Genomic DNA, 27,610 nt, shown 5'->3' on the forward strand with positions numbered 1-27,610 from the left:
AATGGGGTCATTTGGGGGGGTTTTGTGCTATCTTGGAATTTTAGGGCCTCCGAAACTGTGACAGGTAGTGCAGAGATGACATGAACAATTTACGCCATTAGAAAACCTGAGAGTGTTGATTGGCTTTTGCGGTCCTGTACACAGCTAGGCTCCCAAAAAGTCTCACACATGGGGTATCCCCATACTCAGGAGAAGCAGCAGAATGTATTTTGGGGTGTCATTCCACATATACCCATGTCATGTGTGAGAAATTTATCTTTTAGTGACAACGTTGTGTAAAAAATAAAAATTAAAAAAAAAAATTGTAATTTTCCCAAAACTTGTGGCAAAATATAAAATATTCCATGGACTCACCATGCCTCTCAGCAAACAGCTTGGGGTGTCTACTTTCCAAAATGGGGTCATTTGGGGGGGTTTTGTGGTATCTTGACATTTCAGGGCCTCCTAAACCGTTGGAGGTAGTGAGAAAATGCAATGAAAAATGTACGCCCTTTGAAATTCTGATGGTGGTGATTTGTTTTTGGGGACCCCTACACAGCTAGGCTCCCAAAAAGTCCCACATATGTGGTATCCCTGTACTCAGGAGAAGCAGCAGAATATATTTGGGGTGTAATTACACATATACCCATGGCATGTGTGAGCAATATATCATTTCAATGACAACTTTGTGTAAAAAAAAAAAAAAATTTTTTTTTAGTCATTTTTCAAACACCTGTGACAAAAAAAATGAAATATTCAATGAGCTCAACATGCCTGTCAGGACATTCCTTAGGATGTCTACTTTCCAAAAAGTGGTAGTTTGGGGGGGTTTTGTACTGCCCCGCCATTTTAGCACTTCATGAAATGAGATTGGCAGTCAGAAATTAAAGCTGCGTAAATTTCACTATTTACACCATAGTTTGTAGACGCTATAACTTTTGCGCAAACCAATAAAAATACGCTCATTGATTTTTTTTTTGTCAAAGACATGTAGCTAAATATATTTTGGCAAAAAAAAAATGACATAAATCGAGTATATTGGATATTTTTTAAAAGACAAAGTTGAAAATGTCATTTTTTTGCAAAATTTTCGCTCTTTTTTTATTAATATCGCAAAAAATAAAAAGCGCAGAGGCGATCAAATACCACCAAAAGAAAGCTCTGTTTGTGGGAAAAAAAGGACGTAAATTTCGTTTAGGTACAGCATTGCATGACCGAGCAATTATCAGTTAAAATCACGAAGTGCCAAGTTGAAAAAAGGGGTCTGGTCTTTAAGCTGCAAAATCCTCCGGTGGGAAAGTGGTTAACAACATTCACAAACTACAAACATGCACGCCTCAGTCAGCAGAAACCATCACTAATTTTTGGCAATTTTATGGTGCCTTTTATACATTGCATTACTTTCTTAATTTCATATATTAAATGAATGAAGGATAATATAGAATTAAAATTAAAGGTAAACACAAAAGCCTGCCAACTAAACACATTTTTCTTCATGTTTTTAAAAAAATATTTCTTCTAAAAGAGAGTCCATTCAAAGCGCTAAGATGTGCCTTATTTATGGCGTAATTCATTACTTGTAATGGGAAAAGGTGTCTGGTCAGGTCTGTAAAGGTCAGGAAATATCAAACAGCAGGCAAAGAAGAGATAATGATAACTAGCAGCTCTTGCTAATAACATTTTCTACGTACAAAAATACATCTCTTTTAAAAATCTGTTGTAAATTGCAGATTTCAAAAAAAGAAAAGAAAACTACTACTGCTGGCAGTTCTGCTATTAATATGCAAGGAACAATGTTAGCCCCAAATGGGTGAAATTTGAGCAATTCAAAGAAGGTTTAGAGATAGTAGTGTCAAATCTGAATAAAATCAGGTAGCACACGTTTTGTGTCCGAGGTTGAACCAGACATTTAGATCAGTGTAAATTGACTTTTGATATTTCTACGCTAGAATCCCATCTTTAATACCTTACAGATGCCTAAAAATGATGCAGTCAGTAAGTAATCAAGCCCACAGATATCTTTTCTCATAATGATTGCAGTACTATCAGCTCTAATCTGACTTTATGATGCAAAATGGGTGATGATGTACCCCCAAGCACATTGATGTGAAAGAGTCAATTATTTGCAGGAATTGTCTAACACAATGTTCTTAACCTTAGGAAGACCAGAGGCTGATAAATTCTTCATACTCCAACATGGTAGCAACATGGTAGCAATTGATGGGTAGATCATAAATAATCTGTTGCCAACCCCTGATCTGAACCTTCCGTACTCTATCTACAACAAACAGAAAACTTCTGGGACATAAAAACACTTTACATCTATAACTGCACTGGTACTGCCCATCCCCATAAGACTCTGACCATCATCTAGACAACAAGCTCAGTCTGTGCAGTCACATTCCCACATGGATAGAGACATGACTGCTGTCCCCGCGTCCCTGCCCTCCCACATGCCCCATTGACACTGTAAGTATTATGAGTCAGGGCACTCTGAAGACAACATAGCTAAAAGTAAAGGTCTGTATAGGCCTAGTTTCATAATGCTAATGCTATTTGGGAAGGGGCAGGGGTTGCAGTTAATCAGGTACTCACTGCTACTACTATAGATTGTGAGGGTACAATAGTTAATGAATTCAGTTAAGTAACTAAAAATCTAGAATGGACAGTAACCTCCTCTGGCATCCAGGACTCCTAGGCCATGGCCTATGTGACCTATTGAAAAACGTAACTCTGATTAAATCAGACAGTTAAAGAAATATGGTTCACTGGTTCAAATGGAAGATCCAAATTATTGTGCAAATCTAAAAAAAAATTATTATTACAATGATATTATTGCAAATATTAACCTTTGGGACTGCATATTATAAAAAAAAAAAAAAAAAGAAAGAACCATCGCTCAAAATGTATATAAAGCAATTTTATGTTAGTGTGGTGAGTTACAACCTACAGCATGCCAAGTTTCTGCTGTCTATGTCTCTGCTGGGGAGATTCATCCCCCCTATTAGGCTTTAGATAGCTAGTGCTCCTTAAAAATATTTTTTGTATGTAAGGTACCTTCATCTCATGACATAGTAAGTATGTTTTAGGCGACATTGGCCAAAAGACAATAAGGAAAAGAAGGGAACAGGAGGGGGAAGGAAAGTGGGGCACATAGGATATTCATGGTACCATAGAAAAGCATGAACAATTGGATATATTTGTTATTACAAATGAATGAAAAAAAAAAATAGAAAATATAACAATCAATAAGTACATTATATGTTCATTAATAATTGGTCAGTTCAAGAGGCTCAATTGCAGTAGTACAGTTTTACCCGTGTTGTAAAAATACAACATGTATCCGGGTTCTAGTCTGCAGTTGGGCCACACTCGATAAGTTTCACGGCAGAAACCGATTCTTCGGGAGGACAAAACATACATAAGTCCACAATTTATAACCAATGAAAAGATAGATACATTTCTTTTGTTACACATTGTTTGGTAGCTGTGGAGAACTACAAATGCTCACCCTAGGTAACAATACCACCAAGTATCAAATTCAGAAAGGGCACCAAAAATACTTTCCCCTGGGGGCGAGTGCGGGAGCAGATACAGTAAGCCACCCTGATAAGGTAATACAAAGATCATGATCATAATCATGTTGGGTGAAAGAGATATAGCAGCAGATAATCTAAATATCCTCAGTACATACCACACTAGTATTGCAGATGGGAAACCTCCTAATATGTGGCTATTGTGGGGAAATAGTCCAAATGCTCAATCAAAAATAAATATGTTGGAAACTGTCCCCAAGGCAAAATTAAAATCTATACAGATTCATAAGAAGAACGTATATTACTATAAGCATGTTATCCCTTGCAAAACATAACAAGCTAGCTTCTACATGTCAAAAAAGGAAGAGACTTACCAATTTATAAGAAGGGGGTATATATCAACAAGGGCATGTTGTAGCCTATAATAAATGGCAGGCTGACTTGAACATACCAAGAGAGCATGCACCAAGCGTATCAGATCAAACAGAAAGGCCTTTAATTGTTGGACGCTGATGATAATGGTGTTGTACTGAATCGCAATAGTGTCACTTTGCTGAAGAGATCAGTCATTTGCACATTGCTTGTGAGTTGTTTATGGTCCTTAAAATAGGCATACCCTACAGAAAACAATCAGTGGATATATATAAAAACTGGCTGTATTAATCACTATGCATGTATAAAGACATGTATTAGTTAGTAGCACATTAGCCACTAAAGATAAAGTGTACTTCATGTAATCTAAGTGCTCTTACCCAAAACAGTCCAAATCTGTAGCCATAAACATATATAGATTTCCTGTATAGTTATTAAATAAAGGTCTGTAAAAAAGAATGACCTCAGTTAATCTGCAGATTATATCCAGCCCAGAAATGACGTATGTCTGACTCGATCCCTAACTGTGCATGCTCCAGATTTCGGTGCATGCGCAGTGCCTATACTGAAACCCAACAGAGCAGGCAGAAGCTCCGCTCACAGGTGCAACAGGTGAGGGAGGAAAATGGGGAAAGAGACTCCCCAGAAATGAACTCCGACAAGGGATTGCACACTTGCCCCCAAGGGCGCCCCCCAGTGGTGGAAAATTGAAATACCAGGAGGAAAAATCCTGTGTTAAGTGACACTCCACAGTGACCAAAAGGATACACAATAGAGTCCAACATAGATAAATTACACATTTTAAAATTCAAAAGGTGAAAGCCAAACAAAAGAAATAATTAGAAAGATAATAAGATAGTTCCCAAAAATTTTTTATAGCACACAATTTCCTGGCCGTCCAAGTGCAGGGTTTTTAACATATGCACGGGCTGATACACCGAACATCCAAATACAGACTGCAATGGGACCATAGTCAACAGGCCTCTTAAGTATTGTTTGTATTGACAAGCATAGGGCCAGATTGTGTGAGAATACCCTAAAGGTGGATTGTTTTTATAATTGAAGGTGATTAGGGAAAAGAAAGAAAAAAAGAGAAAATTGAGAACCAAGCGGTCCTCTTTTCCCAATTGTCAAGGTCTTACCTTGCCCTCCTGTTGGCAGCCATCTTGGACATGTGTAGACTGCTGTCTCTTATAAACCCTGTTTGCATCATCACTTGATGATGTTGCACAGCTGACTATATATATCACCTGATGGTTTTCGGACCTTGCCCTTGCATTTGTGCTCCAAGGTGCATCACTGCTAGCAGTCCTCTGTTGTTAGTGTTTTCTCCGTGCATGACTTGGCTTGGCAAATGACCTTCCTAGCTCTCAATTCCGCATCGGCAGATGACCCCGCATTGGTTGACGACCTGGCTTTGGCAGACTACTCGCTTCTGGACTCGACCATGGCTTGGATGACTACCCGCTCCTGGACTCGATCCCGGCTTGGAGGACTACCCGCTTCCGAACCTTGACCCTGACTGTTCTTGATTTCACTCCTCTCTCTTGCTGTGCATTTAATATTGTTGCATTAATAAACTTTTTTATTTTACTTGCATCTTCATGTGGTCTGGTTTGCTGGCACCCTTACACCAATTATCACATATGATTCAAAAAAAGACTTATAGGTAGTCTTTCTTTAATGTAAGGTGGATTGATTGCATTTAATCGTTCAATCCATAATGTATTTCTCTTTGAAAAATACATTTGTCCCAATCCCCACCTCAGGGGTCCAGGGGGACGACTTCAAGTACAAAAAATGTTATTACTGATTTGTCCTATCTGTGATCCAAAGAAAACAAAGGAAAAAGGCGCCTCTGAGTGTAGAGTGTAAACAAAATGTATTCCAAATGAATAATAAAACTCACATTAAGGTGCATAAAATTAAAATTTTTGGGTGTTATACTCAAAGGACGTCCAGAGGAAAGGGGTCTGTGATGCTTGGCTGGAGCTGTGTCTCTGCTTGGCTGGTGCTGTGTCTCTGCAGGTTGCGCTGGGTCCGGCCGGCAATCAAGATGAAATGAAGAGCAGCTGAACCCGAGGGCTGAGACGCACGGTGGAATGCAGCATCGATCTTCTGACGTCATTGGTCCGCGACACGTTTCGGAGCATGAGCAGTAGGTGTAATCACCTAATCCCATTGTCGGTTGCTTCTGGTGGTGCTTCTTCTTGCTGAGCTATCCAGCATCTAATACCTATGCATTCTTGACCTGTGTGGTGACCTAGACCTTGTCCTGTCTCCTGTCCAGTTCCTTGCTTAGCCTCCTGTGAACTCTGAACCTTTGGTCACTCCTTTGAACTTCCTAATTAAATCTGATCTGGGAACTTCCTGATGCCAGATTATTGTGCTTTTGCCAAGATCTAGCTTGTGTGCTTCATCCTCCTGAATCTTCTACTTGTGTACCAACCTCCAGCTACATTCCAGGACTATGCCTCTGCCTGCTGCCATATTGCTCTTCATCGCTTTTGTACTGATCTTCGGCTAACGACTATGACTACTCTTCTGCTTGTTCCCTTACTCTGGCTGATCTCCTGTGTATTAGAACCAGCTTGTTGACCACGTTTGTGCTGCTGCTTATTGCACCTGGACTTTGAGCTAGACCCAGTAATCCTGACACCCATTTTCTGTACCCCAGAGGTACCCGCTACATATGATCCTGTGAAATTTAACTTTGATGCAGATCTCATAGAAACATTAGAGGGACTGTATTCAGAGGAATTTATCTCAGATCTAGAGCTATTTACACAACATCTCAGTACCTCACCCCCCCCAATTATTCATTCTACATTGAAACTCTGTATTTTTTCCACACCAAGCAAAGGGCTGATATCTAGAAGCCTTTTACAAGGCTGTGTTTCAATTTGTTAAAATTATGCCAGCAACCATTATCTAAAATATTGTCATCGGGACAGTTATCTATCCCATAAAAAAAAGCCCTCAGAGCTTTAATAGATAATGAGGCGATTATCAAAAAAACACAGATAAGGGGGGAGGTATAGTTATCCAGGATTGTACCAACTATATTAAGGAAGAGAACAGATTGCTTTCCGATGTTGCACCAAATAAAAAACTTTCGAAGGATCCACTTCCAGAATACAGAAAAGAGGCCTCAACTTTAATAGACATGGCTAAATCCGATAAGGTTGTCAATAAAGTTGAGGCATCTTTTCTCAATAGGGAGGTGTGTTGTACTCCCTATATTTATCACATTTCCAAAATACACAAAAACCTCCTCAGACCCCCTGGGTAGACCTATCATTGGAGCTATGGACAGTGTAACATCTCCTTTTTCTATATACATCGATCAATTTCTACAGCCTATAGCTCAGGGACTCCAATCCCATATCAGAGATGGGATTCACTTTCTAGAACTCCTAGAGCCATACCGGTGGGAAAAGGATTACCATTGGTTATCTCTAGATGTTAATTCCCTCTACACATCTATTCCCCATGAGTATGGTCTCACAGCTTTCAATTTCTTTCTATCCAGTGACTCGTATATGAATTCTCGTCAGTCCAAATTTATTCTAAAAGCCACTAAATTTTGCCTGACACAGATATTTTAATTTTGATGGCCAATTTTATTTACAAGTTCAGGGTACAGCTATGGGCGCTAAATTTGCGCACTGATGCCAATCTAGCCATGGGTTTATGGGAAACCAAATACATATGGAATATAAACCACTTTGCCAAACATTTGTCTCTTTTGGTAGATACTTAGATGATATACTAAACATCTGGGAGAGTAGTAGTGATTTTTTTTCCAACTTCGTCTCCTATTGTAATGACAATCCCTTTGGATTGTCTTTTACATATGTGTTAAGTTCCGAGTGCCTAGCTTTCCTGGCTCTTGAGCTATAAAAACAGTGAAATACATGCTATGAATTATTTTAAACTCACGGTGGGTAATTCTTTACTACACTACAAGAGTTGTCATCACCCAAATGACCTAGGACTAATAACATTCCAAAAGGCCAATTTTGTCGGCTCAGACACAATTGCACTACCAAACATGACTACATACAGCAAAGTACCATTATGATTAATAGACTAAAGGAAAAGGGGTATCTTGAATCCCTTATCCTTCAAGCCAGGCCCATTAACTGAAAGGCATACCTCCAAAGAAAGATCAGTCTGTCCGCTTTATCACAAAATTCCACCCAGAACATAAAAAGATGGAACAAATTTTGGAAAAACACTGGAACATTTTATTAGAAGACCCACACCTTAAGCCTCTCCTCCCTACTAAGCATAGAGTCACATACAAAAAAGCTCTCAATTTAAAAAAAAAAAGATTTCACCTAGTAAATTAAAATCTGATAATATTGTTTCTCCCCAGCTTTGCCTCATACCTCTGGTAGGCATGTATCAGTGCAAAAAATGTTTGTGCAAAACATGTGCCTTTGTCACGCATGGAAAAAATACTTTTTTCCATTAAATTTAAAACTTTTCAACTAAAAGAATTTTACAATTGTTCCTCTGATAATGTTTTCTACTGTATAACTTTCCCTTGCAAGTTATTGTATGTAGGTAGAATCATACGCCCTCTCAGAAGCAGATTTGAAGAGAATCTTAGACTAGTGGAAGGAGGGAAGGATAAACATTGTGTCCCACCTCATTTCATGGAATACCATAACAAATCCACCTCTGGGTTGGACGTATGGGTCATAGAACAACTTAGGAACCTCTCGGAAGCCAAGAGATTTTATAGGTTACGTGAACAAGAAACCTACTGGATATACTCCCTAGATTCTTTGTCACTGGAGAATTAAATGAGGAATTAGAAGTTGCTACGATTCTATAATAACTACATATTTTAATTATAATTATTTTTATTTTTCTCCTTCTTTTTTCCTTCATGTATACTTGTGTATATATATGCATGTATACTATTATATATATATATATATATAGATATATATATATATATATATATATATATAGATATATAGATATATAAATATATAGATATATAAATATAGATCTATATATATATATATATATATATATATATATATATATATATATATATATATATATATATATACAGTGCATTGCAAAAGTATTCGGCCCCCTTGAACTTTTCAAACTTTTGCCACATTTCAGGCTTCAAACATTAAGATATAAAACTGTCATTTTTTGTGAAGAATCAACAAGTGGGACACAATCATGAAGTGGAACGAAATTTATTGGATATTTCAAACTTTGTTAACAAATAAAAAACTGAAAAATTGGGCGTGCCAAATTATTCAGCCCCTTTACTTTCAGTGCAGCAAACTCTCTCCAGAAGTTCAGTGAGGATCTCTGAATGATCCAATGTTGACCTAAATGACTAATGATGATAAATAGAATCCACCTGTGTGTAATCAAGTCTCCGTATAAATGCACCTGCACTGTGATAGTCTCAAAAGGTCAGTTTAAAGCACAGAGAGCATCATGAAGAACAAGGAACACACCAGGCAGGTCCGAGATACTGTTGTGGAGAAGTTTAAAGCCAGATTTGGATAAAAAAAGATTCCCCAAGCTTTAAACATCCCAAGGAGCACTGTGCAAGCGATAATATTGAAATGGAAGGAGTATCAGACCACTGCAAATCTACGAAGACCTGGCCGTCCCTCTAAACTTTCAGCTCATACAAGGAGAAAACTGATCAGAGATGCAGCCAAGAGGCCCATGATCACTCTGGATGAACTGCAGAGATCTACAGCTGAGGTGGGAGACTCTGTCCATAGGACAACAATCAGTCGTATACTGCACAAAACTGGCCTTTATGGAAGAGTGGCAAGAAGAAAGCCATTTCTTAAAGATATCCATAAAAAGTGTAGTTTAAAGTTTGCCACAAGCCACCTGGGAGACACACCAAACATGTGGAAGAAGGTGCTCTGGTCAGATGAAACCAAAATCAAACTTTTTGGCAACAATGCAAAACGTTATGTTTGGCGTAAAAGCAACACAGCTCATCACCCTGAACACACCATCCCCATTGTCAAACAAGGTGGTGGCAGCATCATGGTTTGGGCCTGCTTTCTTCAGCAGGGACAGGGAAGATGGTTAAAATTGATGGGAAGATGGATGGAGCCAAATACAGGACCATTCTGGAAGAAAACCTGATGGAGTCTGCAAAAGACCTGAGACTGGGACGGAGATTTGTCTTCCAACAAGACAATGATCCAAAACATAAATCAAAATCTACAATGGAATGGTTCCCAAATAAACATATCCAGGTGTTAGAATGGCCAAGTCAAAGTCCAGACCTGAATCCAATCGAGAATCTGTGGAAAGAACTGAAAACTGCTGTTCAAAAACACTCTCCATCCAACCTCACTGAGCTCGAGCTGTTTTGCAAGGAGGAATGGGCAGAAATTTCAGTGTCTCGATGTGCAAAACTGATAGAGACATACCCCAAGCGACTTACAGCTGTAATCGCAGCAAAAGGTGGCGCTACAAAGTATTAACTTAAGGGGGCTGAATAATTTTGCATGCCCAATTTTTCAGTTTTTTATTTGTTAACAAAGTTTGAAATATCCAATAAACTTCCTTCCCCTTCATGATTGTGTCCCACTTGTTGTTGATTCTTCACAAAAAATTACAGTTTTATATCTTTATTTTTGAAGCCTGAAATGTGGCAAAAGGTCGAAAAGTTCAAGGGGGCTGAATACTTTCGCAATGCACTGTATATATATATATATATATATATATATATATATATATATATAGAATCTGCCTATCCTACACAGTGGAATGATTTTCTCCTAATGAGGAGGGGGGGGGTGGTAACTTCTCTGGACTGAATAAATTCATGGTAAATGCATTATTTAGCATACAAAAATATAATTTGATATTGACGTAAATATAAAATGGGATTTTGGAACATCACACTGACTATATATTACTTGCGATCTAGAGAAATATACGGGATACATTGTTATCCATTATTACTGCTCTGATATTTTTGTTTTTGTTTTGTTCTTTTTCCCCCCTTTTGTATTGCTTATTGGTCTTATATTCTCTTTATTTCATACCTAATATATATTTTCTATCCAGGAACACATCTATGGTGATAAATATTAATCCACAGCCCTTTATTATATGTTTTGAATAGTGTTTTATAAGATTAACTACATTTTTAGCTCTAATAATGTTTATATGTCTGTAGTATTGCTTGCTATGCAATTGTCCTTAGGTTTATCCTTCCCGATAGTGCTATATTCTTGCCATTAGGTGGCATTGTCTGTGCTTATGAAAACGAACAGAAACTTCCTCTTCATTAGCTTGACAAAGGAGCATGCATTGTCATCTTACACCTACTGCGCATGCTCCGAAATGCGTTGCGGACCAGTGATGTCAGAGGATTGATGTTGCATTCCACCGTGCGTCTCAGCCCTCTGTCTCAGCTGCTCTTCATTTCATCTTGATTTCTGGTTGGATCCAGTGCGACCTGCAGCGACACAGCACCAGCATGGGTATCACAGACCCCATTCCTCTGGATGTCCTTTGGGTATAACACCCGAAATGCTAGTTTTATGCACCTTAATGTGAGTTTTACTATTCATTTGGAATAAATTATGTTTACAGTCTACACTCAGAGGCGCCTTTTTCCTTTGTTTTCTTTACATGTTTGGGGAAGCAGCTTCCACTCCCCCCCCCCCCCCCCCTGAAGGCCAGCTCTGTGTAGTGGACTTATCTCGTTTTTCACATGGACATTTATATTGACCATTTACATCTATGAATTTCCCAGTTTCATCAGTAGATTTCCATGTATTAGTGCCTCGTTATTTATGTTTTATTGATATCTGTGATGCAATCCTAAGTGTCTTATAACCGTGGTAAGAATTTTTCCTCCACCTGAGCATTATATATGGTCCCCTATCCTCTGGCCAAACTGACGTATTGTCTTTCCAACATAGAAAACTTTACATTGACATATCATTAAATATATCACTCCTTGGGTAGCACAGTCCGCATAATGTCGCCACTTGTGCCATATACCATTGGGCAGACGAATGTCTGTACCTTCGGTTACCCACGAGCAACGTGCACAATTACCGCACCTATAGGTGCCTCTTAGGGGCTGAGAATGGTCTACAATAGTTTGAGCTCGTAGTGGGAAGGTCCCATAACGAAGTTGCTCATCTAAATAACAATTCAGGCGTTGGCCTAACATATTTCAAAATCGTATACTCATTTGTCAACAGATGCCCATGTTTGGCGATGGGTTGAACGTAAATTGTTCACTATCAAGTAGACGTGAGTTTAGATTGTCTGCTTGTGTTTTGAAATCGAATTCTGATGTGCAGTTCCTTCATATTCTTAAATATTGAGCATATGGCATGATTCTAATCAGGGGGTGGGATGGGCACTTGCTGCGCATAAAATGGTATTATCGACACTCGGCATTCTGTAGAGATTAGTGGCTAAGTATCCATCGGACTGAATAGTTATTTCCAAATCCAAAAAAGATAATTTTTCTCTGCTGATGGTATGTGCGACTTTTAAGTTCAAGGTATTTGTATTTAAGGCTTCAAGGAAGCAATAGAGATCATCCTGAGTGCCAGTCCATATCATGAATAAATCATCAATGAACCGGTACCAACAGAGTATGTGTGGCAACCAGCTTTCCATTTGGTTGCCAGAGAATACTTGCCTTTTCCAACTCTCTAAATATAGGTTAGCATATGATGGTGCGCAAACCTACAGGTTTGTAGATAGACTTAGTCTGAGAAAGTAAAGTAATTTCTGCTTAAAATAAACCATAATATTTGTACAACAAAGTTCATTAAGGGCCAGGTGAATCGATTTGGTTCTTTTTGGAAGGATTTCACCATCCGGATGCCCTGCTCATGCGGGATACTCCAATATAATGCCTTGATATCCACAGCAAAGAGCAGGGCATCCAGAGGGTCATGAATCTCTTGCACATGTTTAAGAAAGTCTGCTGTGTCTCATATGTATGATGGTATGTGTATATGTATGAAAGGCAGGTAACAGAAGGTACAGGCATTCACCTGCCCAATAGTGAATGGCACAGGTTGTGACATTATGAAGACTGTGCTACCCAAGAAGTGATATATTTAATGATATGTCGATGTAAAGTTTTCCATGTTGAAAAAATGATACTTCAGTTTGGCCAGAGGATAGGGGACCATATATACTTCTCAGGTGGAGGAAAAATTCTTACCACGATTATTAGACACATAGGATTACATCACAGATATGACAATTCAGTAATCATATTTTTTGTACTTGAAGTCGTTCCCCCGGACCTCCAAGTTGGGGATTGGAACAAACATATTGTCCAAAGAGAGACATTATGGATTAAATGATTAAATTAGATCAATCCAATTGGCATTATTGAAATGATTACCTATAAATCTTTTTTATGAATCATATGTGATAATTGGGAAAAGAAGACTGGTTCTCAATTTCCTCTTTTTTTCCTTCTTTTGCCTAATCGCCTTCATTTATGAAAACAATCCACCTTTAGGGTATTCTCACACAATCTGACCCTATGCTAGTCAATACAAACAATACTTATAGGCCTGTTGACTATGGTCCCAATGCAGTCTGTATTTGGATGTTCGGTGTATCAGCCTGTGCATATGTTAAGAACCCTAGATTTGGACGCCAAGGAAATTGTGTGCTATAAAGCTTGAGATCTATCTTATTATCTTTCTATTTATTTATTATGTTTGGCTTTCACTATTTGAATTTTAAAATGTGTAGTACATCTATGTTGTGTATCATTTTGGTCAATGTGGAGCATCACTTTACACAGGATTTTTCCTCCTAGTATTTCAATTTTCCACCACTGGGGGCGCCCTTCGGTCTCCTGGGGTCGAGTGTGTGATCCCATGTGGGAGTTCTTTTGTAGGGAGTCTCTTTCCCCACTTACCTCCCGCACCCGATGCACCTGTGAGTGGAGATCCGTCCTGTTCTGTTGGGTTTGAGTATCGGCAATGTGCATGCGTCGGAATCCAACACATACGCAGTTAGGGATCGGGTCCGGCATATGTCATTTCCGGGCCGGCTGGCCAGATATGAGGTGCTGGATTGAATATAAGGATGCCATTGCCACACACACAGCGGTCTTGTGGCGGGCATGCACTGAGTGAAACCATGAGAGAACAAAGGTAAACAACAGAGGAATCTATGAGGAGCATGTATACCTGTCTGTACCGCTTGTCACTAGATTAACTGAGGTCCTTCTTTTTTACAGACCTTAATTTAATTAATTATTCGGGGACTCTATATGTGTTTATGGCTACAGATTTGGACAGTTCTGGGTATGGACACTTAGATTACTTTAAGTACACTTTATATTTAGTGGCTAATGTGCTACTAACAGATGCATGTCTTTATACATGCATATTAGTGATCAATACATCCAGTTTTTATATATATACAACATGCCATTGTTAATATATACCCCCTTCTTATAGCAAGTCTCTTCCTTTTTTTAAATGTAGAAGCTAGCTAGCTTGTGTTTTGCAAGTGATAACATGCTTTCAGTAATATACATTTTTCTTATAAATCTGTATAGATTTTAATTTCACCTTTGGGAGTTTCCAAAGTATCTATTTTTGATTGAGCATTTGGACTATTTCCCTACAATAGATATATATTAGGAGGTTTCCTATCTGCAATACTAGTGTGGTATGTACTGAGGATATTTAGATTATCTGCTGCTTTATCTCATGATCTTTGTATTACCTTATCTGTACCACCGAGGTTGGCTAACTGTATCTACTCCTGCACTCGCCCCAGGGGAAAGTATTATTGGTGCCATTTCTGAATTCGAAACTTGGTGGTATTGTTACCCAGGGTGAGCATTTGTGATTCTCCACAGCTACCAAATGATGTGTAACAAAAGAAATGTATCTACCTTTTCATTGGTTGTATACTGCGGGCTTATGTATCTTTTGTCCTTGCAGGACTTTAGTCCTTTCATGTTCCTATACTACTGAAGAAGCAGTTTCGGCTGCGAAACATGTCGAGTGTGGCCCAACTGCAGACTAGAACCCGGATACATGTTGTATTTTTACATCATGGGTAAAACTGTACTACTGCAATTGAGCCTCTTGAACTGACCAATTATTAATGAACGTATAATGTACTATTGATTTTTTTTATATTTTCTATTTTTTTCATTCATTTTGTGATGCATTTTTTTTCTCGATTTTATCCAGTTGTTCATGCTTTTCTATGGCACCATGAAAATCCTATGTGTCCCACTTCCCACACCCCTCCTGTTCCCTTCTTTTCCTTATTGTCCTTTGCCCAATGTCATCTAAAACAAGCTCCCTATTAGTGACTGTTGTATTCAGTACACAAAGTGTTAAAAAAAACATAATATTATCAATCTCTGCCATCAAACAATAGATGCAAAACTCATAAGTTAGTTGTAATTTTATGAAGTGCACCAAACAGATCCTAATGAGATTAGTTTAACAATACAAAGGTGTCACTAAAAATTAAACCTACATTAGATCACAACTTTTGAGGCACCATAAGGAGATAATTCACAACAAAAAAAGTTAGCAAAAAAAGTTTTGAATGCTTTGCCAGTGCAAGTTTCCTCTAGGTACTCTAGTTTCCTCCCACACTCCAAAGACATGCTGGTACGTTAATTAAATAGATTTGTGAATTTTTTGTTGTTGCCAGATGTTCCCTGACCTTTTAGGAGTTTTATATTAAACTGTACTCTCTGTCTGACCATTCCCCAGTGGTGCTGACATTGGGGCTGGAGGGGCATCATCAATGTGGGGAGTGGAAGGTAAATCTCTTTTGGTTACATTTGATTGCATCTAAAGAGTATATGATAGATATCTTAGCTACACATGGAAACTGAGACCAAACAATGTAGATATCCTTAAAGTGAGATTAATTTACAGTGAAACACACAAACAAGCATACACAGCAAACATAGTGAACATAGGTAACTCTAGCAAACAAGAACCAACCCCAAAGACAAAAATAACTAATAAACCAAAGAACTGACTATCTACAAATATCTACAATATAAGGGACAAGGGTAACAGGGAAGCAAGGAAGAGGGGAAACAAGACTGGGTACAGGAGCAAGGCAGCAGGGTAGGGTGCAGAATAGATCAGGATCTCAGGAACAATGCTCCTCTGGAAACGAGGAGGCAATCAGAATAGTGACACACTGGGGAAAGGGAGGAGCAGCCTTAAAAAGCCACCTGGCATCTGAACACAGATGTAAGTGATCATTACATCCTGCTGGCTTCTGGGAGACACCTGCTGGTGGACACTGGAACTGCAGCAATCAGCCCAGAGCAGCACAGTGCCACCAGCAGGTGAACTTAATCCTAACACTTTCTGCACAGCACATCAAACCATGAAAAATATAGACTACAGCAGCAAAAGACCATGCTGACACCCATTTGTCAGCTCAAAATGGAAAATAAGGCTACAGAGGGCATGGGATGACTGAAGATTTGAAAACTATCACCCAGCCTAAGCAATATCAGCTTCTGATGTAGCATAGAACAAAATGGAAAAAAAAGGAAAAAGTGGGTACTGGATAGGTGTGCCTAATGTTTATTAAGTGTATGTAAGAAAAGTGTTAGGGCCACTTCCTAGTCAAAGTGATTGCCCTACAAGACTGTATCTATGTTCTTTTCCTGCATGTATGGAGGGTACATAAGGAATTAACACATAACACTTACTTTCATAGCAGTCTGGGGATTTCCAGATGAAATATGTGCCATCCCCAGTCTATAAGCTGCTCCTCCTTCCAAATTTTTATCATGAGCTGAAAAAAGAGATAGCATAACAGTTAGCTGGAAAAATAAAAATATTGATTTTCAAATGGTATATACTTGTTGAGAGTTATAAGTTATGTTATGACTTAGTAAACAGTATCCCTGAAGTATGGATACACTGCTACCATGCCTCCATCATTTTAGGCTGGTTGACCATATCCATATCCATATAGTTTCCTTCCACTCCCGTAAGTCCTAGTGGAATGCATCAACCAGATAGCTCTACTTTAACTACTCTTCTTTACCTTTTATTATTTATTATGGCGCATTAGGAAACTGGGTAAGAAAATAGGTACCAATGCTTATACTAAATTTGTGCAGGTTCTTAAATCCTCAAAAAAATTATCGACAGGCTTTCATTCCATGGTGACAACCTATTAAAGCAAGAAACACGCTTTTCAGCTTTCTTTTCTATATTAGACTTTCTTTTATTTTGGTAGCAGAGATCCAGAAGGAATGTGCATTTGGGTTCTAAACAGGCTCAGTAGTTCCATGAATATATTTAATTCTTACTATGCCCCCAACCCAAAACAACTGGAATTGTTTTATTACTTAAACATTTAAGTATTTTTTATGCTCCTCTGTTTAAACCCAATATAGTGTGAGATAAACTACTTACCCAAGTTGACTTGATTTTGAGATATATACAGTGGATAGAACAAGTCTACACACCCCTGTTAAAATGTCAGGTTTCTGTGATGTAAAAAAATGAGAGGAAGATAAATAATTTCATAACTTTTTCCACCTTTAACCACTTTACCCCCGCTCACTGTGCCTCTACTGCAGCACAGTGGCTCTTTCCCGTCCGCCGACGTAGACCTACGTCGATGGACTCCTCCCCTTGTGGACGGCGCTCGCGCACCGCCGGAGGCTCGCTCCCGCTGTATTCTGTCACAGCGGGAGTTGGGCCGATCGTCTGGGAATCGAGTTTGGAGATCCGCCCGCTTGTGTAAACAAAGCGGGCGAATCTCCTAAGTGACAGACAGTGACAGATTGCAGGGTGAATCTGCGATCTGTCCCTGTGTCACTCAGTCACCTTCCCCCAAACACGTTAGTAAGCACCAGGCATACATTAACCCCTCCCTCTCCAAAAAAATTAACCCCTTCACTGCCAGTGTCATTTTTACAGTAACAGTGCATATATATAGCACTGATTACTGCAGTAATGTCACTGGTACCCCCAAAAGTGTCAAAAATGTCAGTCAAGGGTCCGATCTGTCTGCCGCAATGTCGCAGTCCCGCAAAAAGAATCGCAGATCGCCGCCATTACTCGTTAAAAAAAAAAAACACCAAAAATGACAGAAATCTTTCCCTTAGTTAGTAAACTGCGCAATTGTCAGTTAAAGTCGCACAATGCAGAATCGTAAAAAGTGGCCTGGACGTAAGACAGCAAAATCCTCCGGTGGTAAAGTGGTTAATGTGACCTATAAACTGAACAATTCAAATGAAAAAAAAAACAGAAATGTTTTAGGTGTGTGGTGGGGGGGGGGGGGCAGGAGTAAAAATAAAAAGCTAAAATAATGTTGTTGCATTAGTGTGCACACCCTCTTAGAACTGGTGATGTAGAATCAAGCAATCACATTCAAACTCATGATAAATAGGAGTCCGTACACACCTGCCATTATTTAAAGAGCCCCTGATTAACCCCAAATCAAGTTCAGCTGTTCTAGAAGGTCTTTCCTGACATTTTCTTTGTTGCATCCTACAGCAAAAGCCATGGTCCGCAAAGAGCTTCCAAAGCATCAGAGGAATCTTATTGTTAAAAGGTATCAGTCAGGAGAAGGGTACAAAAGAATTTCCAAGGCATTAGATATACCATGGAACGCAGTGAAGACAGTCATCATCAAGTGGAGAAAATATGGCACAACAGTGACATTACCGAGAATGATGAAAAGACCAGAAGAAAACTGGTCAGGGAGGCTGGCAAGAGGCCTACAGCAACATTAAAGGAGTTGCAGGTATCTGGCAAGTACTGGCTGTGTGGTACATGTGACAACAATCTCCCATTTTCTTCATATGTCTGGGCTATGGGGTAGAGTGGCAAGACAGAAGCCTTTTCTTATAAAGTAAAACATCCAAGCCTGGCTAAATTTTGCAAAACACATCTGAAGTCTCCCCAAAGCATGTGGGAAAATGTGTTATGGTCTGATGAAACTAAGGTTGAACTTTTTGCCAAATTCTAAAAGATATGTTTGGTACAAGAACAGAACCCATACCCACAGAAAAGCATGGTGGAGGCAGCATCATGCTTTGGGACTGTTTTTCTTCAGCTGGAGAGGTAGAGGGAATTATGAACCGTTCCAAATACCAGACAATATTGGCACAAAACCTTTATGCTTCTGCTAGAAAGCTGAACATGAAGAGGAACTTCATATTTCAGTATGACAATGACCCAGAGCATACATCCAAATCAACAAAGGAATGGCTTCACCAGAAGTTTACAGTTTTGGAACAGCCGAGCTAGAGCCCAGGCCTGTATCCAATTGCAAATCTGTGGGGTTATCTGAAGAGGGCTGTGCACAGCAGATGCCCTCACAATCTGATAGATTTGGAGTATTTTTGCAAAGAAGAGTGGGCAAATATTGCCAAGTCAAGATGTGCCATGCTGATAGACTCCTAGCCAAAAAGAGTGCTGTAATAAAATCAAAAGGTGCTTCAACCAAGGATGATTTTAAGGGTGTGAAACCATATTATTTTATTTTTTTTATTTTTACTTCCCTCCACCTAAAAGATTTCAGTTTGTTGTTCAACTGAGTTGGACGGTTTATAAGTCACATTAAAGGTGGAAAAAGTTTGTAAATGATTTATCTTTGTCTAATTTTTTTACATCATAGAAACCTGACATTTTAACGGGTGTGTCCACAAATCACATTCCTGCATTGACTTCCTTAAATTACTTTGGTTAACAAATTACGTTGGGTGTTGTCTGATCATTCTCCAGGCATAAAGCTCACAGAACAATTATGGGAAAACCAAACATATAAGGGGTCTATTTATAAAATAATTTCTGTGCAAATACTGTTTTGAATAATCACTGTAATGTGCCTCAATTTTTTCCTAAAATCAGCTCCATCTATTAGCCTTATTTGGGTATTTTCCTGAAATGCCTCAATCAGGAAAATACTGCATTATGGCCACTAGTTGGAACTGTCAGTCACAGAAATTAGCCACTTTATGGTGATTATTTGTGATAGCAATTTTTATAAATAGATTCCATCCTTAGCAGTATTCATTTTATCAAATAGACTATAGCAAAAATGTAATATTTATTATATAGAAATTCCTTATTATGTTTATTGGCCTGTCAATAAAAAGGCAGCTTACAAAGCTGCTAAGATATTTCATAGTCCTTACCTCTCAAGTTTAAAAACATGTATTGAACGTATACCCTCAAATGAACAAAAGCTACAAACCATAAAAACATACAGCATAAAAGAACACCTAATAGTTTCATGAAAAAAAAACATGAAATCTGAACAAATGTAAGCCTATTATATCTACTGCAAACAAAATTATGTAAAGTTTGGTAAACTTAAATCCATATTAGTGTGGTGAGAAAATATTTACTTCCTACCTTCCTAACTAAGATTTTACTATGACATATTTTTTCCAAAATCTCAAGCAATTTTTCTGAAGTGTATTAATGCTATCAATTCTTTATTCTTCCTATACTTCCCTCTCCGAATGTATGCCTTGCACACTTATTTTCATGCAATAGCTTTCCTTTTATTGATCATAACCAAAAGCATCTAAAATCAGAATCACAAAGCTACCAGAATAAAGACCTTTTGGCTTTTAATTCAAATAGGTATGGTAGGTCTGAGAAAAAGGCTGGGCTCATAGCTCTTGACCTTAACAACGCCTTTGACACCTTATCCTGGGATTATTTATTTTGTGTGCCTCAGAGATTTAGCTTTGGTAAAAAAAATGCCTTACATCCTAAAAAGCAATTTACTCTTTCCCTAGAGCCAAATTCACTGTTAAAGGCTTCCAGTCCAAGGACATGCTCATTTGTAGGGGCACCAGACAAGGTGCCCTCTACCCTATGCTTTCATCTTAGCTTTAGAGCCTCTAGCTAAAATTTTAGGGCAAGACACCACCATTAGGGCCTTAAATGTGTCACAATTAAATATCAATGTTCACTGTTTGCCAATATCTTAGTGACTGTCACAACACAATTTACTGCTTTTCCAAATGAATTTTCTTGAGAATTTCTACATTATTTCAGGCCTTTGGATAAAAAAAAAAAAAAAAAAATCTATGTCCAAATTATTGAACTTTATTGCCTCCAACTAAGTGATATTACATAATTTTGACCGTCCACAAAAAAGTCTTTCAAAAGTTGCCATAAAGAAAACACAAACAGCTTTATTCAGCAAAAGTTAAAATCAAATAGACTTTTCTTTAGCGCAAACAAAACAGCAACAAAGTCCCACAGACAGTTTTGTACAATGTTGTGCTATTGAGGTAGTCTCCCACCATTTCTGACACAGTCCACCTGCTTTCAGCAATTCTAGAGCCTTCCCTTTTCTTTGACAAAAATATTGCAACACTGTTCTTGAGCTCAACCATCTTTAATAGGCACAGCTGAAGGGGAAGTAACTGTCTTCCCAAATTAACCTCCATTAGCCCCGACTCAGGTTGACTTCCTACATATCTGCACCCTGTTAATAGCCAGGGGTCCGGACACCCCTGGAAAATGGCAATAGACCTAGCCACTTTAAGCACCACTGTAAACCTAAAATTATGTAGTGCAAGAAACCAACTGGTGATCTCTAATTTCTTGTTCTTATTTTGTGCCATTCAGGAAAGAGGGATGTCATCTGACACTAGACCAAAGGGTGAGGCCTGGCAAGTAATACCGGAGTGACTCCAATGCCCACTTTATTATGAGACACCTACTTTCTACAATGGAATAGTTCTTTCAGTGAGCTTCAGGCTCAAATACACAATAAGGTGCTCTTCTCTCCCAAATATCTGGGACAAGACTGCACCCAGACCCAGTTTTGAAGCATCCATTTGCAACAGGAACTCTTTTTGGAAGTCTAGGCCTATAAAGACTGGTTCCTGGCACAGAAATTGAAAGGATAAGTTCACCTTCTAAAAAAAAAATAACAAATGCACATTTTTTTGCAGGTAATTTTTTGTAGGAGCCTGGAAAGCACTGCACCCACAATCAGCAGATTGAGGGTGCAATGCAGGGCTCCTGCAGATTGTCAGTGTAAGCTCTCTGCTTTTACCTTGTACACAATGACAGGAAGAATCAATGAACTACCTAGAGCACCCAACAACCCCCTGGTAGTTCATTGAGAAATGCAAGCCATCAGCCACAAAGGCTGCTAATACTTGTAGTTATTTCATTAATATTTCTCTGTGAAGAATGACATGGCCATGTGAGCCCTGCATGGCAGCACTTTTTTAAGTAGTGACAGCAGGTGCAAGGAGAAGATCCCCAGCCTGGTGTCACAGGGAGTAGGAATTGGGGAGCTGCTGCAGGAGAGGGAACATGTTACATGCTCCACCCTAAGAAGGGGTGGAACATGTAACATGTTACCAAAGGAGAACTTATGCTTAAATTGGCAGAAGTTATCTTCTGCCCTGTGATTTCAGTGTATGACAGTGAAGGTTTTTACCTTTGTGAGATTTGTCAAGGGGGTGGCCAAGCCTATAAAATACATAAATCCTGAGGAAGCAGCATACCTGTGCTTTCTGGCAGGGGCATTTTTGGATTGTTTTCAACTTATTTAGCTGGGGTTAGTTGATGTCTCTACCCACCACCTTCCCAAAATAGTAGTCCTATTGTGCTTTTTTTCAGTATAGACCATGAACTGGTTAAAGATGGTGATCTCATCCAGGTAGGCCCTTGAAAATTTTTTATAGGGTCTTAGGAGTTTGTTCATGGCTTTCTAAAAGGTGGTCAGGGCCCCATGCAACCCAAATAGCATTTTGGCATAGTGAAACCACCCCTCTGGTGTAGCAAATTACCTTTTTTTTTTTTGCCTTTTTGGGGAGTGTGATCTGTCGATAACCCTTAAATCAGAAGTGGTGATATAACGGACTGGACCTAACCCTTGAATTTTTGGCCCACCCACAGGATTATACATGCATCCAGAACTACCAAGTTCCATTTGGCTTTGGGACTAGGCCAGTGAAGCCAACTGGAACAATTGGACTTTGCCTAACCTCACCAACTACTGGGGGACGCCTCAATGATATCAAGATTCAACATATTTTTAAGCTCCAGTAATACAACATTTTGGTGGGCTTCGGAAAGATGTTATGACTTATGATTTACATGGACTCCAGGCTCTATGAGAATATTATGCCTATAAGTAAATTTGGAAGATAACCGCGCTATGCTTATGTACAAATAAGCAGCAGCTTATAGTGTGACAAACACTTAAACAAAAATGATATCAAGGTAACCCGCGCTAAGCAGTGAATTTGTGCTATAACACACAAAATATTATATATGGTGAAAATACCAAGTTAAATACTTGAAATATACAGTGAATAAATATAATAATAACAACAACTTGAATGTGACATACACCCAACCAGAAAGTGTGTAAAGCAAGTTGTGTGCAGAGTTAATTAAAGTTCAATAGTCCCCATTAGGACCCAAAAAATCAACAGTGACAAATAAAAATGTCTAAAGGCGTGCTGACGTCACCAATACGAGATTGAGGACGGGCGGAAGAGTCGACCGGCCGGCGGCTCATTCAAACAAACGCTCTCTATTTCTGATGTTTGTAAGTTGCTTCCCTTATTTTTTTTGAATAAATGTTATGGTTTTACATTATTGGGCACCTTATTCTTTTTTTATATGAACCTGTGACTTGATGCCTGCTGGGGATATCGTTTGGAGGCATTCCTCCATGTTGGGACCTGCTGAATTCTATGATCCTGAGTTTACTGGCATTGGACATTGGCTTATTACTGAGTGTATCTGGTAAGCAGTTTTGTACGTCGGTGGTGGTCACGCTCCTGATTGAAGTTTCCACACAACTTGGGATTTCCTTCCTTTGGCTTTAATTCCCTCAAACAAATTGTTATCTGATACTGGCACTTAATTGTGTACATCTGGTAAGCAGCTTGTTCATGTGGGTGTTAGTCGCTTCTCTGACTGGAGTTTGGCACATACTTAGTTATTTGCAACTTCCTTTGGCTATACTCATTTGTATGCCTGGTAAGCAGCTTGTAATATTGGTGGAGGTCACTATCTTTCACTTTAGCACTTTATTCCTTATTAAGTGGATTGCACTTAAGGTGTAAATTTCACCATTGGGTGTACATTTGTGATATATGCACCCATAACAATTATACAGTGTTACGCTATGGGATCTTGTATCATTTTTTACATGCACGTGGTCCATGTTTGTTGAGCTTTTCCTGTCGTCTGAGGTTGGAATTTATCCAGAGGTCTATCCTATTGAGGATCCTGGGAGCACACACCTTTGAATTAGGCACTTGATATACCTCAATCTGGTAAGCAGTCTGCGTATCTAGTGGCTGTTCCTTGCAATAGGAGTGATCTAACACTTTGGAATCTCACACGGACTACTGGATTGATCCCCAGGAGTTTTCCAGCAGTTTTTGTGGTCAAGATCATTTTTGACCTTTAGACATTTTTATTTGTCACTGTTGATTTTTTGGGTCCTTATAGGGACTATTGAACTTTAATTAACTCTGCACACAACTTGCTTTACACACTTCCTGGTTGGGTGTATGTCACATTCAAGTTGTTGTTATTATTATTATATTTATTCACAGAATATTATGCCTAACTGCCATCAGGTTAACATGATAGATTTAGTGGGACTTTCTCTTTGTGGTATGGTAGAATTTAAAGTTAACCTTTCCTACCTTTTCAACTATCTCAAAGGGTCCCTGCCACTTTGCTAAAAATCTTCTCTTAAGAGTTGGCACCAACACAAGAACTCAATTACCATATTAACACTATCTGAAATTGGTGGACAGGTTGTACAATCGGTCCCGCATTTGCGAAATGTGTTCCACTGCTCTTATAGGGTGTAGTCTCTTGTTTCCATATCTCTTTAATTACATGCAGTAGTTCATGGGAGTGTCACCCATAAAAAGTCAAAGAGTGAAAACCTGTGTCCTGTGAGGTGAACGCTGGCTCTTGCGTACATGCACGGGAATGACGTTCACACAGCCATCGCCCAGGAACCCGGAAGGAATACCAGGTGAAGATGGAAGCGCCTTCAGCACATTATGGCATTGCCTTGCAGGGTTTAAAAAAAAAAAAAAAACCCATCGGTTTACTACCGGTCTACCTCTTTAAGGCATTTGAATGGGAAATATTCTACAGATAGATCCCTAGGTGTTGGAGGTGTTAAGGACATTAACATATAAAATGTTAATTCTCAGAGCTTCTTTTTAAAAACTACTGACACATTAACATAGTGTTTATGATTTTTGTCTGTATGAATGCTAATGTAAATCAGTTTATTGCAGTAACTGTGAAAATATTGTTACAAGGCCCTTGTTCCTTGTTTTGTTTATATTTGATTCAACTGAACACTTGCATGCAGCTCAGCAAGTCTCGGCACATTGGACAAATCTGCATTCATACTTTCGGGCAAAAAAACATTGTAATTCACCTGGGTTGCAAATAGATTACGCAAGCGCTAATGTTTGCTAACAGCGCCTGACACACATGGACCCTTTAAAAAAAAAAAAAACATTATTCCATTTTATTTTTCTAAAAGTAACTTGCAGTTTTTATTTTCTTATACAGTATCCCTTGTTATACTTTTTAATGGGATTATAACTTTAAAGGAAAAATAAATGGTTTGGGATGATTTTTATTTATTTTCTTTTTCATGTGCATTTGTTTTTGAACTGATGGTTTATGCAAGCTTTTGGAATATTGATTTAAAATCTTTAATTTATAAATAAACATTCAAAACAGGAAGCACCCATAACTCTGGGGTCACAGAACATACTGGGGGGAATTCAATATAGCTGCTGCGCCAATTTTTTGGCGTAAATTCATGAAGCGTATGCACCACTTTTGGTTCTGACAGTGACCTGTGAACCACATTCAGGTAGTTCTACAATACACTATGTTTACATTGTGGCTCAATGAATGTGCCACTTTTACATTGTGGCACAATGAATGCATAAAATTCTAACTAAAACACTGACAGATTGTATCCTATTAAAATGGAGCTAATTAGGACTGTAACGGAACCGCGACCCACACTGTGTTTGTGGGCTTCCGTCAATATACCGCTTCCTCCAGTCTAAACATAGATATCAGATATTCTAGCCGCCCCCCATACAAAACTAGATGGAACTTAGCTTGTATAGATCTGGAACCTTTATTGAACAAATTCACACCGAATATATATATATACCTCACAGGAGAACATCCTCCTGTTGATCAGATTAACCTACCAGGTCAGGTGCCTAATTACATTATCCTATGCAGATGAAATTGTGTACAGAAATATGATTAACCTGAACTAATTATCTAAGGAACCACTAACACAAACAGTCTTCTACTTTCCCACTGGTAACTAATGCATGACAGTGATTTAATCAACCTGAGCCAATTAACTAGCAGACGGCCATCATCAAGCTCCTAAAGTAAAATACACATTATTATAAGTGTAAACACATCGCCACAGTAGATAACAGGTGAGTAAATAAGTATATTTAACAATGTGTGGAAGACAGGTGGTTGAGCTGATGATATTAGCATCTGCTATGAGTCTGACTGTGCGAAGCAGTCTCTTTTTTTTTTTTTTTTTGCGAAGCAGTCTCTAATTGGCAATAGGCAGCTAGGCATTAACATGAATCTTAGGTCTAGAGACCCAGAGTCTTCATATGTTCCTTGAGATATATTGCTGGTTCAATAGTTTTTATTACGAATATTGCGTAGAAAATTACAAACAAAGATATAATACAAGCAAAGAATAAGGAAAATATATTGCCAAGTATTTACTAGGCATAACTGTAGAAGAAGCATCAGTGCATACACTTTTTACATCAGATAAGTAACATATGAACATAAGAATACTTAGAGTAAACTGCGGGTACTTAGTGTCATGCTCACAGTAGGCCCAGTCCACGTGCACTCCCCATTCTACCCACACACCCCAATTGGGTTCAAACTGTGCTACGGGGCGAAAGGGGGTACCCGAAGATCCAATTCCAATAAACATTTAGTTTATTCAATAAAATAAATATTGAAAAAGAAATGCAATGTACAACATGTACACAAGTGAAAGATAGATGTTGTCAAACAAACTGTATCAAAAGAGAGCCGAAAATGTATATATTTGTGTAATAAAAACATCTATAAAAGAGTCCCCTGTTAACATTATGACTGCTTGTGCAAAAATGTAAAGGGAGCTCCAATAGCGAAGGAGCGGTCACTAGTAGTAAAGTATATATAGTGAAAGTATAGAAAGGAAAGAGATTGCCAGGGTCTCGCTTATGGTCTAGGTCTTCATAAGTTGTTTAAATTCTGCAGTTTGTGTAAATAGAACCCAAACATTCCAAGTCTCGCAAAATTTCTCTGTTGAGTCATGGGCAATTGCCCTAATTTCCTTCATGTCATATACGTGCTGTATAGTGTAGAGCCATTCCCTTGTTGTGGGAGTATGTTTAGTTTTCCAATGTCTTGGAATGACAGAATTGGCAGCAGTGATTAGAAATCTCATCAGTGATCTCTTGTATATTTTCAATGAGCAATTACCATTGTGCAGTAGACAGCAGGATGCCATTAAAGGAATGGTGGTGTTTGTGATCTGTTTTATGAGTGCACAGACTGACTGCCAGAATGGCTGTATGTGGGTACAATCCCACCATATATGTTTTAGGGATCCCACAGCCTGTCTGCAATGCCAGCACATGTTTGAGGTGC

The 27,610-nt window shown here is 38.7% G+C and overlaps 1 protein-coding gene across 2 annotated transcripts in view; it reads right to left on the reverse strand.

Moving 5' to 3' along the window:
* TTC29 (tetratricopeptide repeat domain 29) overlaps positions 1-27,610 on the reverse strand; it is a 421,410-nt gene that overhangs the window by 208,700 nt on the left and 185,100 nt on the right. For both annotated transcript variants that reach the window (XM_082264156.1, XM_082264157.1), the window contains one exon: positions 16,618-16,703. In XM_082264156.1, coding sequence (XP_082120282.1) covers positions 16,618-16,703 — 86 coding nt within the window. The remainder of the gene's footprint in view (positions 1-16,617; positions 16,704-27,610) is intronic.

This window comes from Pelophylax lessonae (genome assembly GCF_965119305.1).
Source record: "Pelophylax lessonae genome assembly, chromosome: 1".
NCBI classification, from domain to species: Eukaryota; Metazoa; Chordata; class Amphibia; order Anura; family Ranidae; genus Pelophylax; species Pelophylax lessonae.